Genomic DNA, 18,582 nt, shown 5'->3' with positions numbered 1-18,582 from the left:
TTCCTGCTCAGATTTCTGGTGTGGAATGAGATCAGAGTACCAAGGGAAGAAGTACAGAGGGAGAAAAGAAGCAGTCCCAGGACAGATCCCTGAGGTACACCAACTGATACTGGGGTGGAAGTGGAACAGGATACACTAGAGTATACAATAAAAGTATGATGGGAGAGATAAGAAGAAAACCAGGAAAGAACAAAGCCCTTAAATCCAAGTGAGGACAGCGTATCAAAGACTAGGCGGTGATCAACAGTGTCAAAAGCAGCCACATGGCCAAATTGCATACACAACTTAATTGATTAACAAGCTAATCAGTGCCGATAATTGGTACTTAACCAATTAGTGGCACTAATTGGCTTTAAATAGAATTTATGTGCACAACTTTCTAGGTGTATTCTATAAGGTGGTACACGTAAATTCTAATGCGTTCAGTCAAAAAGGGGGAATGGCCATGGGTGAGGAATGGGCAGGTTGTGGGCATTTCAAAAATCTATGCACACTATTATGGAAAATATCCGATCGGTGCCTAAGTTAAGCACAGGTATTTAGGTCTGGTTTTAAATGGCCTAAATGGGTGCACCTAAATTTTAGTCGCAAGAATGGCACATAAGCATCTCCTATAACCTATGCCTAACTTTAGATGTAGTTTATAGAATCATGCTAAGCACATGGTTTTTCATTACCAATTTTAAGGTGCCATTTATAGAATTTTTTTTTTTTTTTTGTTATATTTGTATCCCACACTTTCCCACTCATGGAAGGCTCAATGCGGTGGGCAATGGAGGGTTAAGTGACTTGCCCAGAGTCACAAGGAGCTGCCTGTGCTGGGAATCCAACTCAGTTCCTCAGTTCCCCAAGGACCAAAGTCCACCACCCTAACCACTAGGCCACTCCTCCACCATTAGCCCATTTAGCCCTTTATGTGTAAAAATAGGTATTAAAATTGTATGTCCAATATGCACATCAGTTATATGTGTGATGGTTGTATTCCAGGTTTTACCCAAAATAAAATGAAATTGATTTAAAGAACAGTTTGTATTTGTGTTCTTTCTTGATAAAAATATGTTCTTGTGCATGTAAATTCAGACTGGAAATTTGTGCATGGACAAGAGCATCCTAAATTCTTTCCAGAGGTAGTGTTAGAGTTCTATCTTAATCTATCATCCTTCCAATATTTATTCCAAAAACTTCAGGTTGACAAATGTAAAAATGCACTGCACACTTTGGATTGCAAAAGAGCCTTAGAGGTAGATTCAGGAAATGACACCTAAATATAGGCTCTGAGATACTGGGTGCTAAGCATGAATTCTATAACAGCAGTTCCATGATGAACTGCCATTATAGAATACTAGTTTAAGTGCACATTCTTATGCCCATCTTTAGGTGCAAGCTCTAAAGCCAGCCAAAGGCTAGTATAAATGCTCACGCCAACCTACTTGCATTTAGGCACATAAATGCAAGTATTCTATACAACTGTGATTAAAAAGGCACATCCCCAATCCATCTATGCCCCTCCCATGGCTACGACCCTTAGGAGATCTGCAATTGAAATTAGGAAAGCTGTTTATAGAATAAGGATGCAGATCAGTTATGCATGTAACTCCTATTTAGTGCCAATTAACACTTCTTAAGGCCAATTACTGAAAGTTACAGTAGTCTTGATTATCTGACCTTCAGTAATCTGATCATCTGGCATATCTGACAAACCCCCTGGTGATGTTATTGCATTTATTTCTATTGAAAATCTTTTTTATAGAACATATTTTGAAAATCAGGAACTCTGTGCCTTTGATTATGTATTGTTTGAAGGGTTTATGCAGTGTTTTCCGTATGATCCAACTTTTCAGTTATCCAACAATGGGTTGGTCCCATTTAGGTCGGATAACTGAGACCATACTGAATCACTAATTAATTACCAATTGAGCATGCAATGAAGCTACTAAGTAGTAAATTAAAACAAATCAGAGAAAATATTTCTTCATTCAATGTGTAAATTAAATTCTAGAATTTGTTGCCAGAAAATGTGGTAAAAGCAGTTAGCATAGCAGGGTTTAAAAAAAGTTTGGATAACTTCCTAAAAGAAAAGTCCATAATCCATTATTAAGATGGACTTGGGAAAATCCACTGCTTATTTCTAGGAAAAGCAACATAAAATCTGTTTTACTGCTCTGGGATCTTATCAGGTAATTGTGACCTGGATTGGCTACTGTTGGAAACAGGATACTTGTATGATGGAGAAATTACTCCTGGATAGACTGGCTGGGCCATATCAGTCTTTATATATATACACTAGTAAAAAAAAGGCCATTTCTGAAAAAAATGAAACGGGCAGTAGCAAGGTTGTACTCTAATGGTGATTATGTTTTTAAGGGAACTGTTAGGAGAGAGTATGTGTGTGAGAGAGTTAGTGAGTATGTATGAGACAGTGAATGAACATGTGTCAGAGAGTGAGTATGTGTGAGAGAGAAAGAGTGTGTGTCAGAGAGAGAGAGAGAGAGAGAGAGAGAGCGTGTGATTGAGAGAGAGACAGAATGTGTGTGTGTGTGTGTGTGTCTGTCTGTGTGAGTGAGAGAGTGTAGTGTGTGTCCCGTGTGCCCCAATTATGCTCTCTCCCCTGCATTCATCCATATGCAGCAAACGCCTTCTGTGCCCTGCCCCCTTCATCCATCCATGTGCAGCATCTCTCTCCTGCCCCCTCCATCCATTGTGGTGCAGCAATTCTCCTCTGACCCTTGCCCTCCCCCCTACATGTGCATCAACTCTGCATTCTCCCTTGGCCTTTCCTCCATCCACCCATATCCAGGGCTCCCCTCCCTCCATCTCTCTCCCCTCTGAGTTCCAGGCCCCCTCCCTACCTCTCTCTCTTTGTGCCCTCTGAGTTCCAGGCCCCCCTCCCCCTCCCCTTTGAGTTCCAGGCCCCCCTCCCCCCTCCCCTCCCCTTCGAGTTCCAGGACCCCCTCCCTCCCCTCTGAGTTCCACACCCCCGCGCCTCCTTCCCTCCCTCCCCTTCGAGTTCAAGGATGACCCCCTCCCCTTTGAGTTCCAGGACGACCCCCCCTCCCCTTCCCTTTGACTTGCAGGACGCCCCCTCCCTCCCTCCCTCCGAGGTCCATGCCCCCCTCTCCAACTTCCACGCCTCCCTCCCTCTCTCTCTCTGCCCTCCAAGCATGACCTGTCCTATGACAACCCCTCGCCTTCCTAAGTGCTGGCTGTATTTTAAAAATTCTTACCCTGGGGTGCGGCGTCCACAGTGAAGGCGAGCAGCGCTTCACACTGCCTTCGCATGTGTCTCAGCTCTGCCTCTGGTCCCACCCTCATTTCCTGTTTCCGGAAGGGCGGGACCAGAGGCAGAGCTGAGACACTTGCGAAGGCAGTGTGAAGCGCCGCTCGCCTTCACTGTGGACGCCGCACCCCAAGGTAAGAATTTTTAAAATACAGCCAGCACTTAGGAAGGCGAGGGGCTGCTGGAGGACAGGTCGTGCTTGGAGGGCAGAGAGAGAGAGGGAGGGAGGGAGGGAGGCATGGGGGCTGGCAACTATACAGAGTTCCCTCGAGGGCGGGGCGATTACGAACCCTATGAACACTACACGGCCTCACTGCCACGCTGCCATGCAGTCAGCTTCAGAACGTTGGCGGTGTGAATTATTATATTAGAGAGAGAGAGAGAGAGAGAGAGACAGAGAGTTACTTTACTTTGGGTAATTGCGCACACAATTTAAAAAATGGAACTCACCACCCTCCTCACCTTCCCCTGAGTATAAGCAAAAGAAATGCAGTCCGCTAACTAATTTAACTGAGTATATTTGTTGATTGCAGCACCCAGCCTTTAGAGTAAAAAGAAACAAAAACGTTGGGTGGACTTTCAAAGGTCTTTAGTCCACACCAAATAAAAAGCTAACCACCTGATTCTATACATACATATGCAGAGAGAAAGAAAGTTATTTACTATATATATGGTGCAGAAGTAACAACCATAATGCTTAGATGGAAGTCTTATATATATGATTTAAGGCTCACCTATATTCTCTCCAGCTGGAAGCCTCAGATTTAACTTTAGTTTTGTGTCTGGTTTAGAAAATAAAGGAGATAACTTAGTTTTATACAAACATATATGACATTTTTAATTCCTAGAGAAATAAATGTTCTAATATGATACTGTCTCTCCAATCCCAGCTCTGCTTTTTAATCATAGCTGCCACAAAGAGGGACCTGAGGATAATGTGTTTGCTCCCTAACCAGCCTAGTTTCTGCTAGGCCCGCTGCAGATGAAGGAGAAGATATAGACTAACTACATATCCTTCTTTGTGAACAAACTTCAACAATGAAGATACAAGAGAAAGTACCTCTGACATCCTAAGTAGTAAAGATTGGAATTTTAAAAAGACCTCCAATTCAGAATATGGACATCCAAGTCTGTACTTCAGATATGGATATCCATTTCTCATATATTTTAGAACAGGATCTGCTGACATATATCCTGTTCTAAAATCCATAAGAAATGGACGTCCAAATGTTGGTTACATCCAATATGAACATCCATTTTACAAACTGAAACATTCAAACTATGAATGAAGCAAAACAAAGGATGTGAATGTCTTTATGGATAGCAGCGGAACATCCATATTATAAAATAGCCACGTGGCCATCCATGAGAAGGAAGAGCCTAATGGTTAGAGCAGCCAGTTGAAAACCAGACATTACAATTTCAAAACCCATTGTTGCTGTTTGTAATTTTTTTTTTTTTTAATTTTGAGCCCTCCAGTGACAGAAAAATACCTAATCTGATTTCCCTTACTCCAGTGGAGAACTGCTCGGTTGGAGCACCATTCTGTAACCTGGACATACCAAGTACCAGGTCTAAATACAGACATCCATCTTTCTGGACATTCCTTCACCTTCTGCAATCAGAGTTGGATGTCCATATTTTGGCCCTTTCTTAGTCCCACCCAAAACACACCCAGACCACACTCTCTTGACAAACGGACATACTGAAGCTTTAGACATCTATATCCTGGCTTTAAAAAATCGGGATTTGAACACCTATGTAATAAGGACATTTAAATGCTAATTTTCAGATGTCAAAAAACATGAACAGAGCTTCTAAAATTACCACCAAGTGTTGCAATTATATTCCTTAAACAGGTTTTTCCATAGATATAACAGGAACTGATGCACTTACCTTGTATTAGAGCCACATATTAAAGCTTAGTGTGTGGTTTCCTAACACAAGCTAACACAAATATTTTGCTCCCCAATGTTGTAAGCAAATAACATGAAAATAGGCTGAGTGCAAAAAATGTGCACCAACATGGAAAGCATATCAGATGCATGTGTACATGGTCTGTACTAGTGGCAAAAGCCCATAGATCACCCACGAGACATTGTGGCCTGCTCCCTCATATTTCCTGTAAAGGAGAGCACATTGCATGCAATGCAGTAAGTGGACAACATTACCTAGGAGTAGTTCAATGTGGAAATTTTTGCAGACATGTCAGCCATTGTACTATGCAAACGTTGAGAATTTTGAGAGATCACCAGATGCCTTACATCGCATAACACCTGGTATCGATGGCATTATCCTTTTGGATTATCATTTGTGCTTCAAAATCACATGCATAAGGTCTCTGTGCCCCAGGAGGCCTTGCAGTTGTTGAAATAGGTGGTTCTATGGAAGGAAGTGGGAGGGCGGGAACACCGAGAGGTGGAAGGCGGCAAGATAGTACAGTTGGTGCGGCACTGTCGCCAGGGCGATCCAAAGACCTACAGAGTACAGTGTAATTCTGATGTCTCTACCATGGATAAAGACTGTCTGGTTTGAGTATTGAATGACTCTTTGCATTGTTGAGGTTTTTGCTGCATGTACAGGATGGAGCATTGTGACCCTGTGAAATCAGATTTGCTTCCTAGGAGGCCATTATTCTTGCTAGCTGGCATTTTGTACACTGACAACTGTCTTCTGATATTTAATTGGGGGGGGGGGGGGGGAGGGCTTAGTGCCTGCACTCCACTGCAAGGCCTGCTGTCAATGGGACTGATTGACTGGTTGGGGAGGGGAGGGGTGGGGGAAACAGGAAAGGAGGGGGAAGGGGGAGGAAGATAGTTAGGGTCTATGGGCATCGGTGTTTGAGGGATGCTCCCTTGTGTACTTGTTTGGGTTTCTTGCTCTGTATTCTCTTTGTTCAAATAGAATTTGTATATGTTCCTTTCTATTGTGTTGCCTGTTAAACAGCTCATTACGCTAACTATGAATGTTAGGGGCTTTAATGTACCCAATTCAGAGCAGAAAGCATTTTATTTTGGAACCTGAGGAGCCTATTGGGTCTAATTTGGAGGGACACTTGCTCATAGGAGACAACTTTAATCTTACACCTGACCCAGTTTTGGATAACTCAGCGATGGGAGTCTATTATGGGCAAGCAGATAGGAAATGATTGAAAGTTATTTCATCAAAATGGGACCTGGTAGACCCTTGGAGGCATTTCCACCCTAGAGACTGCAATTATACCTGTTACTCGGGAGTTCATGATACTCATTCAAGACTTGATTTCTGGAGGGTAGAAAAACTAGTCCTCTGAGTTCGGGCAGCAGTCATTGAGCCTCACCTCTGGCCAGACCATATTCCTGTTTGGTTTTCCCTTCAAGAAGCTTCTGAGGCATATGGGCAGAGATATTGGCGATTTGATGACAGTAGCTTGTTGGATCCTCAGAATGTGACACAGTTGGAGGGAGCTTTTAAAGAGTATATTTCTTTCAATGACCTAGCTGAAATCTCCCCTAGGACCTTCTGGGAGGGACTGAAGGTTGTTAAGTGAGAGAATGACCATCTCCCTAGGGGCACATAGATGTAAAAAGCGATCACAAACACAGGAGACCCTGAGGCAACAATTGATACAGCTTGAACAACAACATAAGTGCAATTGGAGGACAAAAATGCTTCTCACACAAATAGAATTCATACTTAATTGTCTTAAGGACCTGGAGCTTGAAGAGCTTGCAGAACAAATGCAAACCCTTCAACAAGAATAATTTGAAACTGGCAAAAGGGCAGGGAAGCTATTGACACATAAACTAAAGCAGAAGCATCTGAGAAATCACATTACTATGATTAGGTATTCTGAGAGAGTCCCAACACATTAGCAAAGTATTTACCAAGTTATTTTTCCGACACTGTATACACCTGAATCCTGTCCTGATTTGGTCTGATTTGGAGAAATGGACACATCTGCACATTTCTTGGCTGGGCGGGGTTCATGTGATTAAGATGATGGTCTTACTTAAATTGCTTTATTTGTTTGTGGCACTGCTGATAGCCTTGCCAGATAATTTTTTCCGATCCCTACACAGGAGAATGTTTCAGTATATTTAGAAACATAAGCCTCCAAGGGTGCAGAGGTTGACCATGTTTCAGCTGAAGGGACAGTGGGTATGGAAAAATAGACGCCGACCAATTCTGGCACAACATAAACCAAAGGACAACAAAAAAAAAGAGTCCAAATCTCCTGCAAAAGCACACAAAACAACAAGAAAAGCGGAAGAAACCCAAAAAGACCAGACTGAAACCACAGATGGTCAGAGCTGAAACAAGGTAAGATGGAAAAGTTCAGGCGTGACATTGATGTTTACCATAGAGGCCCGGTGTATCCATAGGCCAAGGCAAAGGTAAAATATCAAGTCAAGAGACGGATGAAATCACAATTACATATGGGTCCCAATAAAACTTTTTTTGGTGCTCTTACCATCTGTGGTTTCAGTCTGGTCTTTTTGGGTTTCTTCCACTTTTCTTGTTGTTTTTTACAACATAAACCAAAGCCATGTGTTAGACCAGCATGACACAACTACCTTTCTGAACCAATGGGATGAGGAAAGTCACAAAACATTGGACAAAATGGCACCAGAGAACCTGAGAAATCACCACAGGAGAACAACTCACTCATGGTTCAACCAGGAAATATCAGAAAATAAAAAGCATGTAGAAGGAAAAAGGAGAATCATCCTAACCTCTCCATCCCAAGAAATAACAAAATCATGAGGGATGTCATATCCAACTACAGACCTGTAGCGTCCATCCCCCTACTCACCAAGATATTGGAGGGCATAGCCGCTAACCAACTCATGGAATATATGACATGCTTTTTCACGCAGCTTAGTGAACATGGGGGTTAATTTGTAGACCCAAAGAAAGTGGAACTGTGGATCCATGGATGGGAGTGAGTGGGCTAAGGAAAAAGCAACGGGAGATGAGGAGCTGGATTAGGCTGCAGGGTAACTGTTCTCTGTTATATTCTAGGCTCACCCCTCCTCTCCTCTTCTCTTCCCTCCAGGGTTCCAGAAAGGAAGGGACTGGAGCAGAACACATATGTTGCTCTGAAAAGAATCTGTGGAAATGTTTTCTGGGCCATTCTCCCAGAAATTAAGCTCTGGATTTGCAAAATATTCTTAAAAAAATAGAACCAGAAATTATTTCTAAAATTGTTTGGGATTCAAATCTTTACAATGATTTTGCCTTCAGCTATAGCAAAACGTATCACAATTAACCAAAACGAAAAGGTAATCTAAATTGCAATCAAAGAACTATCAATTCCAATCATCAAGTTTAAAGTTGTACACTGGCATAACATGAGGGGGTCCAGAGTAAAGGACTGGGCATCTTAAGGCAATAGACCTCCTCACAGTGGTTCATAGTGACTCCAAGTAGTAACAGTACTTGCTTAGTTACTCTACATCAGTAGTGTCTTCCTTAAGCTCTATACCTTTGTACAGTGATCTTTTATACTTATCCACACATTTATTTGAATGCTTACCTGGATGCATTCCAAATGGAAATAGATTTGCAAATATTTTTATCCATGATTCTGAAATTAAAACAGATATGTCAGCCATGATGAAGTCATCTTTTGCATCTCACTTCACTGGAAAAGTGATTGGAACCCTAATTTAGAAATCCAGAGACCCCTGATTCCAGCCCCACTGTTCTGAATCTGTTCACATTGTGGCTTTTGGAGAAATCACACAATATGAAAAACCTTGTAGGGGATTCAGACAGGCACAATATGACAGTGAAGCCATTGAGTTCTATAACTGATGACAAAACATAAAGAGAACGAATCTCAGCATGAACTTTAGGAAGTCAATCAGTTATCCTCCAGAAAGTAAAGAACTTTTAAAACTAATGCGGTCAATATTCAACAGGAGTAATCCAGATAATGCCACAAAAAATCAAGACTGACTGCTTTGGCGCTATCCAGGTAGTGTCAGAGCAGATGATTTATGATTTATTCAATGCTTATTATACGGATGGGAGACAGGTAGTTGGGGAAGTTGGCATTTATCCAGTTAAGAGTGATATTCAGCCTGCTAACTTTATAACTGCCTCTGTATGACTGTATGCGTAAACATTCTTCTCAAGTGTTTTTATTCCGATATGAATTTATGCCTCTCTGCAGAAAGACAGGCTTCAGAAGAAAAACAATGCCACTTATTAAAAAGATTTAGTGCCACTGACTGGCAGGCAGAAAGGAAAAAGAGTCCATTGACTAACAGCTATAACTTCTCTTCATTCTCCTGTTCCAGGAAAGTTGTCATTTATCCGGTTAGCGGTGGTATTCAGCCTGCTAACTTTGTAACTGCCGGTGTATGGCTGTATGTGTAAATGTTCTTCTCAAGTGTTTCTACTCCAATAGGGATCTATGCTGCTCTGCAGAAAGAAAGGCTTAAGAGGAGAAACAATGCCACTTATTAAAGAAATTCAGTGCCATTGACTGGCTGGCAGAGAAGAAGAAGAATTCATGGTCTAACAGCTACAACTTTTTTTCATTCTCCTGTTCCAGGAAAATCTTTACCTTACCGAAACTCTCCTTCTCTCTCTGGAAAAAAGTTTACATGCTTCCTTAATGTAGTTGTGCATTTTCAATTTATTCAGCAGGGGAGGATGTACCCAAGTGTCACTATAGTCCTTGCAGCAGGAAGTAACTTTTTCATGCCATGCCCTTTAAGGGGTTGGTCTGTCCAGAAAGCAGCCTGAACATGTATAAAATTACCCCCTTTATTTATTTATTTATTTGTTTGTTTGTTTGTTTGTTACATTTATACCCCACATTTTCCCACCTATTTGCAGGCTCACTGTGGCTTACAAAGTATCGTAAAGGCGTTTGCCATTACGGTTGGTAACAAATACAAGATTCTGTTGTGGTGACATGAGATAGAAGTATATCAGGCGTCATGGGGTTGAGGAAGTAAATTGTCCAGTATGATCTTTGATTATGTTGTGTTGTTGGGTGTCGGATTTATGTTGGACTGGTGGGATAAGCTTTTTTGAAGAGGTGGGTTTTCAATGATTTTCTGAAGTTTAGGTGGTCATGTATTGTTTTCACTACAAACGGGAATCCATTCCATAGTTGTGCGCTTATGTAGGAAAAATTAGATCCGTGAGTTGTTTTGTATTTTAGCCCTTTACAGTTTGGGTAATGTAGGTTTAGGTATGATCGTACTGATCCGAGTCTGTTTCTGGTTGGTAGATCAGTGAGGTCCGCAATGTATCCTGGGACTATGCCGTGAATGATTTTGTGGACTAAAGTGCAGATTTTGAAGATGACTCGTTCTTTGATTGGGATCCATTGCATCTTTTCTCGAAGGGGGTTGGCGCGTTCCAATCGTGTTTTACCATATATCAGTCTGGCTGCTGTATTTTGGGCGGTCTGGAGTTTTTTTTGTGAGTTGTTCTTTGCATCCATCATAGATTCTGTTGCAGTAATCTGCATGACTTAGGACCATTGATTATATTAGTTTACGAAAGGTATCCCTCGGAAAAAAAGGTTTTATTCGTTTGAGTTTTCACATTGAGTAAAACATTTTCTTTATTACAGTTTTTACTTGGCTCTCGAGAGTGAGATTGCGGTCGACAGTTACGCCAAGTATTTTTAGGCGATCTGAAATAGGGAGTGTGTGTCCTGGGGTGTATAAGGATGCGGGTTTGAAGTTATTATGTTGAGATGATAGGATAAGGCAGTGAGTTTTTTCAGTGTTCAATTTCAGTTGGAATGAGTTTGCCCAGGAGTTCATAATGTTCAGGCCATCGCTTATTTCTTTGGTTATTTCAATCAGGTCATGTCTGAAGGGAATGTAGATTGTGACATCATCTAAATAGATGAATGGGTTAAGGCCTCGTTTGGATAAGGACTTTGCCAGTGGGCTCATCATCATGTTGAAGAGTATTGGTGATAATGGTGATCCTTGGGGCACTCCACAGGCTGCTTTCCACAGTGGTGATATGTTTGAATTTGATTTTACTTAGTATGTTCTGGTGGTTAAAAAGCCCTTGATCTAATTGTGTACGTTTCCAATAATCCCAAAGTGGTTGAGGAGTCTTCCTATATAATAATTCTCACCTCCAACATTCTATGCGTCTGCCTGCCTGTGTCCGTAACTTTCTTCACAGATGGGCTCCGAAGCCCTAGCTGATGTCACCAGACCCATTATGACGCGTCCTATATAATAATTCTCACCTCCAACGTTCTATGTGTCTGCCTGCCTGTGTTCGTAACTTTCTTCACAGATGGGCTACGATGCCTGCAGGGTTGGCGGCGGGAAGGGGGGGCTCGAGAGAGTCGCGGCAGGGAGGTCCAGGGGTCAGGAATTCTGAGGGGGGGGTCGGGAAATCGGAGGAAGGGGGGCAGGGAGGTGGGGTCTGGAACTCGGAAAGCAGGAGGGGTCTGGAATTTGGAGGGGAAGGAGGAGGGTCTGGAATTCAGAGAGAGGGAGGGGGGTCTGGAACTGGGGGGGTCTGGAACTGGGGGGAGGACGGGGATCTGGAACTGGGGGGGGAGGGAGGGAGGGGGTCTGGAACTTGGAGGAGGGGATGAGAGGGGAGGGGGGAATGCACCACCTGTACAAAAACTAAAAAAAAAAAAAACGGGGGGACAACCCTGGAACTCGGAGAGGGGGGATGATGTATTTTCTGTGTATTTGTTTCCATGCATTGAGCGTATGTTCGTTTTTTGTTTTTTTCCATGCTTGTTCAAGTTTCCTGGATTGTGTTTTTTTTAGTTCATCATTGAACCATGGTACCGAGTTTTGTCTTTTTGATATTCTTGTTTTTAAGGGTGCTATTTCATTTAGTACGCTTCTGCATTTAGCCTCCCAGTGGTTGAGGTAGTGTATGGAGTCAGTTCGTGTTGTCCATTCGTTATCATACATCTGTTGCCAGAATGTTTGTGGGTCTATTTGCCCTCTCGTAGTATAAGTATTATGATTGGGGTCTGAACCCCTCTCAAACTTACCTCTTTCCTGGGAGTCAGCTTCTTAGCTGGCTTCTGTTTCTTTCTCTGTCCTTTCTGAGCTGGCTCTGTCTCTCTGTGCTGGCAGCTTCCAGCAGCATGGGGTTAATTGTCACTTCACTGCAGCTGTGGGTGTGGTCTGAGTTGCTCTACCTCTCCCTGGGTGTACTGGCTTCAAGAGTTTCTCGGTGCTGCATTGATGTGGGTTGGGCCTCTCGGGGTTTGAATGTGTTCTGCCTGGCTCTAGGGAGAGTGACATCATCTGGGAGGGCCTTGATAAGGAAGTGGGTTCTTTCCTTCAGGGCCTTCGCAACGTTTGCTTCTGGCTACTTGCTTTAGGTCCAGGTTAGTTTAGTGCAGTCAGTGTGCACTTGTGACTTGTGTGTTTGATTTCCCTGTTTTTCCCTTTGGCTCCTCTGCTTTCCCTTTTGCTACGGTGTGTAGCACTGCTGTTAGTGCAGTGCTGGAGTTTGGTGCTGGGAGCACCCTTGTTAGTAAGTGTTTAGGAAGCACCTTTTGTTGTTGGGGTATTTGGCTTTCCTGCTTGTTTCCTTGTGCTTGCCCCACTTTTCCTCATGACCTGTGTTTAGCTGCTGTAGCTGGGTGCTTAGGAAGCACCAGGGTGAGAACCCATGTTTAGCTGCTGCAGCTTGGTGCTTAGGAAGTACCAGTGTTAGGTCTGGCATTTGTCTTCCCTTCCTTTTCCCTTGTGGTTTCCCTGCACTTCTGTTCGTGTAGGGTGTAGGGGCACCCCTGTTAGTTTCTGTTAGGAGCACTGCTGTTAGTGGAGGGCTTAGGAGCTTTTCTGTTGGTGCTGGGCTTAGGAACACTTTTGGTCACTTTAGGAGTTAGGTGCACTTCAGTTACAGCTTGTTCTAGTCCTGGTCCCTGTGTCGTCCAGTAAGTCCTGCCGGCTACTCGAACCCATGAGCTCAACTCCTGGGGGGCTTAGTAGCTAAGTGCAGGTGAAGCTGTGTGGACCAGTCCAGTGTGCTCCAGTCCCGTGTTCCCGTCCTGTGTCCTCCAGTCCGGGGGACCAGTCCAGTGTGCTCCAGTCCAGTGTGTTCCGGTCCGGTGTGTGTTCCAGTCTGGTGTGCTCCAGTCCAGTGTGTTCCGGTCCGGTGGGTGTTCCAGTCCGGGGGATTGCAGTCCAGTGTTCCAGTCCTGTGTCCTCCAGTCCGGGGGATTCCAGTCCATGTGTTCCGGTTCGCTGGGCAGTGCCTGCAGTCCCTGCCGGTGTGCTTACCCAGTGTTGGTTGGTGGGTTTTGCCTGCTGCTGTCGCTCCTCGTCAGCAGCCCAAGGGCTCACGTTTGCTCCAGAGCCCAGCCCCGCGGGCTCTGAACCTGAGAACCTGACAATAAGTTGTCTGTACTAATGTACGATTTGAGACCTTCTTTCGCCAATTTAAGGATAGGTTCAGTTTGTAATGATCGGTCCAAGGTGCTTCTGACCATGTGATATCTGTTAATGATAGGTTTTGATCTGTGGACAGTTTATGTGATAGAAGGTCCAATGTGTGACCTTTGGTGTGGGAAGCTTGCATGTGAGACCAAGTGAGATCCACTGTAGGAAGTCTTTGCATTCACGTGCATTGGCTGAGTTGGGATCTTCTAGGTGAAGGCTTATGTCGCCTAGTATTAGTGTATTGGAGTGGTTTACGTAAGTGTTTTGAGATAAAATCTGTGAAGATAGGCTGGCTTTCGTGCCAGTTACCGGGCGGTCTATAAAACAGGATGCAGGTCAGCTGGTCAATCTGAGATTTGTTTTGGATTCTGAATGAAGCAATTTCTAGTTGGGGTGTTATGGACTCGGTCTCGGTGATGGTTTCTGTAATGAATTGTTCTCGGTAGATTAACGCGATACCTCCACCTCTCTTTTCCAGTCTGGTCCAGTGAGTGATGTTATAGCCTGGGGAGCATAGTTCAAGGATTATAGGGTCCTTTTGATTGTGGATCCATGTTTCACTGATGAAGATAAGGTCGAGGTTTTCTGATTTAATCCAATCTAATATTGTTGTTGTTTTGTTAACTATGGACCTAGCATTAATGTAACCCACTTGGATATTTTGGTATTGGGTTGCTAGGTTAGGTGTTGTGTGAATTCTTGTAAGTTGTCGTTTGTCGGATGGTGTCTGTTTGTTGTGATATTTCCTTCCATTGCTTTGGTGGTGATCATATTTTGATGATCTTCCTTCACTTTGGTGAGTGTCAGGTTGGTGGAGTCTGGAGTGTTTGATAAGTCTTTGTTGGATTTGAAGTATGGGTATGATATTGTATTCTGTATTGTATTTATGAGAAAGAAGGAAGCTAATCTACAGTATCTACCATATACGTATGAAAGAGTTGTTTATTTTTTATTCTAGTTTTTCCTTCTAAGCATAAGCAGATCACAGCCAACACACACAAAATTACAAATGTAGACTTATAAACAACATAGTTGGTGCATTCATATTAAAATAACCCCATCAATAAATTAAAAAAAAAAACCATAAAATGACAGGCTTGCTTCAGATAATGTTAAGAATAACGTGCATTAAATAGCAATACCTTTATACCTCATTCAATAATGGAAATTTATAGAAAAAAAGGAAACTATGCTATCATACTCTCCTAAATGCCTGTGTGAAAAATAAAGCTTTAAGCTCTGTCAAACATAAGTCAGAGATCCACTGGATAATTCTACTAGACAGGTGCTAACATTTACATGCCTATTATGTATTATGTGTGTAAGTTATTGGAATAATTGTATATATGGGAATATATATATACATATACAGTGCACTCCATTTAAGTGCACATCGGATAAGCACATGCTCTGTTTAACTGCATGCCGTACTTTGGTCCTGTTTTTGGCACCATCAATTTCTATGGGGACAAACTTCGGTTTAGCGCACCGCTGATAAGTGCAAGATTTGCTTATATGCATGGTTTAAGACTGTTCCTCTGCAGGGAAGACTCCGCATAAGCGCGTGGACGGAATATGGAAGCCGATTGGCACTTGACAACTGAGATTTCAAATTTACTGCCCCTTTAACTGCCACAGGCAAAATAAGCGAAAGAATGTTGTTAGAGCGTACACTGGAGTCGTCATCGCGGTGGAACTATAAGACTTTAACACTGGTTGAACGAATAGAAGTTGAAAGTCTTGGACTAACTGAATTCAAAGCCACTGTTGAATGGTTGGAAAGATGGAAGGAGAGAAACAACATAAAATTCAAGAAACAGCATGGTGAGAAACAAGACGCTAATGACTTTGGTGCTGAAAATTGGGTTGTTTCAGTTCTTCCTACCATCTTGAATGAGTTTGCACCTCATGACATTTTCAATGTTGATGAAAATGGTCTCTACTGGCGAGCGATTCCTGATGGAACACTTGCATTCAAACATGTCGAAACTACTGGAGGTAAAATGTCGAAGGACCAACTGACGATCCTCCTTTGCTGCAATATGGATGGGAGTGAGAAGTTGGAACCCCTCATCATTGGAAAAAGCAAACAGCCCCGTTGCTTCAAGAAAGTTAAGCGACTTCCTGTGTCATACGAGGCTAATGCAAATTCATTGATGACTGGGGAATTGGACACTAGAATGCAGGCACAAAGGCATCAGATTTTGTTGCTTTGTGACAATTGTGCTGCACATAGGGATGATGTCAGGCTGTCTAATGTCAAGGTGGTCTTCCTGCCACCAAACACTACCTCTCTGATCCAACCTATGGATCAGGGCATAATAGCCAATTTCAAACAACATTATTGAGCTCTTGTGCTACGTCGTCTGATGAGTGTTATGGATAACCAGACTGGCAAGGTTAAACATGCTGTTGAACTGGCTCATAATCTATCACTCTTGGATTCCCTACATATTCAGAGAGAAGCCTGGAATCATGTTACACAGGCAACCATTGTGAAGTGCTACAAGTGGGCAAGCTTTGTTAAGGATGTGGAGAAGGATGAAACAGATGTAGATGTTGCAAACGTGTCAGATGGACAGGTTATTGACATCCCAGCCAGTGTTACTGAAGAGGAGTTTCATCGCTATGTAGCTGTTGATTATAAGTACATAAGTACATAAGTAGTGCCATACTGGGAAAGACCAAAGGTCCATCTAGCCCAGCATCCTGTCACCGACAGTGGCCAATCCAGGTCAAGGGCACCTGGCACGCTCCCCAAACGTAAAAACATTCCAGACAAGTTATACCTAAAAATGCGGAATTTTTCCAAGTCCATTTAATAGCGGTCTATGGACTTGTCCTTTAGGAATCTATCTAACCCCTTTTTAAACTCCGTCAAGCTAACCGCCCGTACCACGTTCTCCGGCAACGAATTCCAGAGTCTAATTACACGTTGGGTGAAGAAAAATTTTCTCCGATTCGTTTTAAATTTACCACACTGTAGCTTCAACTCATGCCCTCTAGTCCTAGTATTTTTGGATAGCGTGAACAGTCGCTTCACATCCACCCGATCCATTCCACTCATTATTTTATACACTTCTATCATATCTCCCCTCAGCCGTCTCTTCTCCAAGCTGAAAAGCCCTAGCCTTCTCAGCCTCTCTTCATAGGAAAGTCGTCCCATCCCCACTATCATTTTCGTCGCCCTTCGCTGTACCTTTTCCAATTCTACTATATCTTTTTTGAGATACGGAGACCAGTACTGAACACAATACTCCAGGTGCGGTCGCACCATGGAGCGATACAACGGCATTATAACATCCGCACACCTGGACTCCATACCCTTCCTAATAACACCCAACATTCTATTCGCTTTCCTAGCCGCAGCAGCACACTGAGCAGAAGGTTTCAGCGTATCATCGACGACGACACCCAGATCCCTTTCTTGATCCGTAACTCCTAACGCGGAACCTTGCAAGACGTAGCTATAATTCGGGTTCCTCTTACCCACATGCATCACTTTGCACTTGTCAACATTGAACTTCATCTGCCACTTGCACGCCCATTCTCCCAGTCTTGCAAGGTCCTCCTGTAATCGTTCACATTCCTCCTGCGACTTGACGACCCTGAATAATTTTGTGTCATCGGCGAATTTAATTACCTCACTAGTTATTCCCATCTCTAGGTCATTTATAAATACATTATGATAAATTATGATCTACAAACAGCTGAAGACAGCACTGATGTCGAGATATGCGCCTACAAGCAGGCAACAATGGCTGATGATGAAACAGAGGATGAAATGAGCAGCGAGGCACGTGCTGACGAAATTCATCAACCTCTACCTGTCACTTTTGCAAAAGCGCTGGAGAGTCTCAACACCGTGCGGGCCTATCTGGAGGCCACTGGATGTCAGTGCTATGACAGTTTTTACCATCTGGCAGACGTAGTCTATGGAACTGACAGACCCATTAGTGTACAGAGGACTATAACTGATTACTTCACGTAAGCCTAATGTCAGTTAATGGAGACTGAATACTGTACATATAATTGAGTCTGACATGAGTGGGAAAGCGCAGGGTACAAATGTAACAAAAATAAAAATAAATAAAAATAATAAACAGTACTGTACATATGTTTATCAGATGTCACGCTTCTTTGGGTCACAACGGTTAAGTGCACGCTTCGGTTAACTGCATGCATTTCTTTGGTCCCAGACCCTTGCACTTAAGTGGATTGCACTGTATTTATATACCCAGTATACCTGAATGTGACTCACCTTGAGCTACTACTGGAAAAAGTATAAGCAAATCCAAATAAATATGTGTGCACATATGCCTGTGAATGCCAAAAATCATTCCATTGCTAGTCTGTTAATGCGTACATACTATAAATGGAATGCAGATTACAGATAGGCATACATCTTGGTGAAGTCTGGGCCAAGAATAGGCTGGAGTCACACATGCATGGGTACTATACAGTATTTTATAATATCTCTGCCTTTACGTTTGTTGTGAGCACTTACACCAGCTCTATGACAAGTGTAAGTGCTCACGCCCAACTGTATACACATGTATATACCTAGTTATGATAGTATTTTATACAGAAAGTAAGTGCCTATTTTCCTTTATAGAACAGGTGGCTAAATAAAGGTGCACTGTTATAAAATTGCTCTCCAACTCTTTGACTCTGGTTTTATTCAGTAAGGTGACATTTACTTACACACTAATGTCTGCTGTAAACTTAGTTACCAAAACCCTCACAGCAAGGAAATGTGATCACAGAGTAGGTAGTTGTGAAAGGTCTTGGAAATAGGTTTTTCTTCTCTCACCTTCTCCCTCCCCTCAAACAGTGAAAATGAGTTTTCCATATGGATAGTTTGGTAGGGACTTGGAAATATACTGTCTCTCCCCTCCCTACACCATCTGG

The 18,582-nt window shown here is 42.9% G+C and overlaps 1 protein-coding gene across 1 annotated transcript in view; it reads right to left on the bottom strand.

The window, feature by feature from the left end:
- Positions 1-18,582, bottom strand: part of LOC115475651 — a 451,633-nt gene that overhangs the window by 270,832 nt on the left and 162,219 nt on the right. The window contains exons 7-8 of the mRNA XM_030211552.1: positions 8,796-8,846; positions 4,012-4,059 (exon numbers count right to left, since the gene is read on the bottom strand). Of these exons, the coding sequence (XP_030067412.1) occupies positions 4,012-4,059; positions 8,796-8,846 (99 nt within the window). The remainder of the gene's footprint in view (positions 1-4,011; positions 4,060-8,795; positions 8,847-18,582) is intronic.

This window comes from Microcaecilia unicolor, chromosome 8 (assembly GCF_901765095.1).
Source record: "Microcaecilia unicolor chromosome 8, aMicUni1.1, whole genome shotgun sequence".
Classification (NCBI taxonomy): domain Eukaryota; kingdom Metazoa; phylum Chordata; class Amphibia; order Gymnophiona; family Siphonopidae; genus Microcaecilia; species Microcaecilia unicolor.
This window is presented reverse-complemented; position numbering and strand designations above follow the sequence as displayed.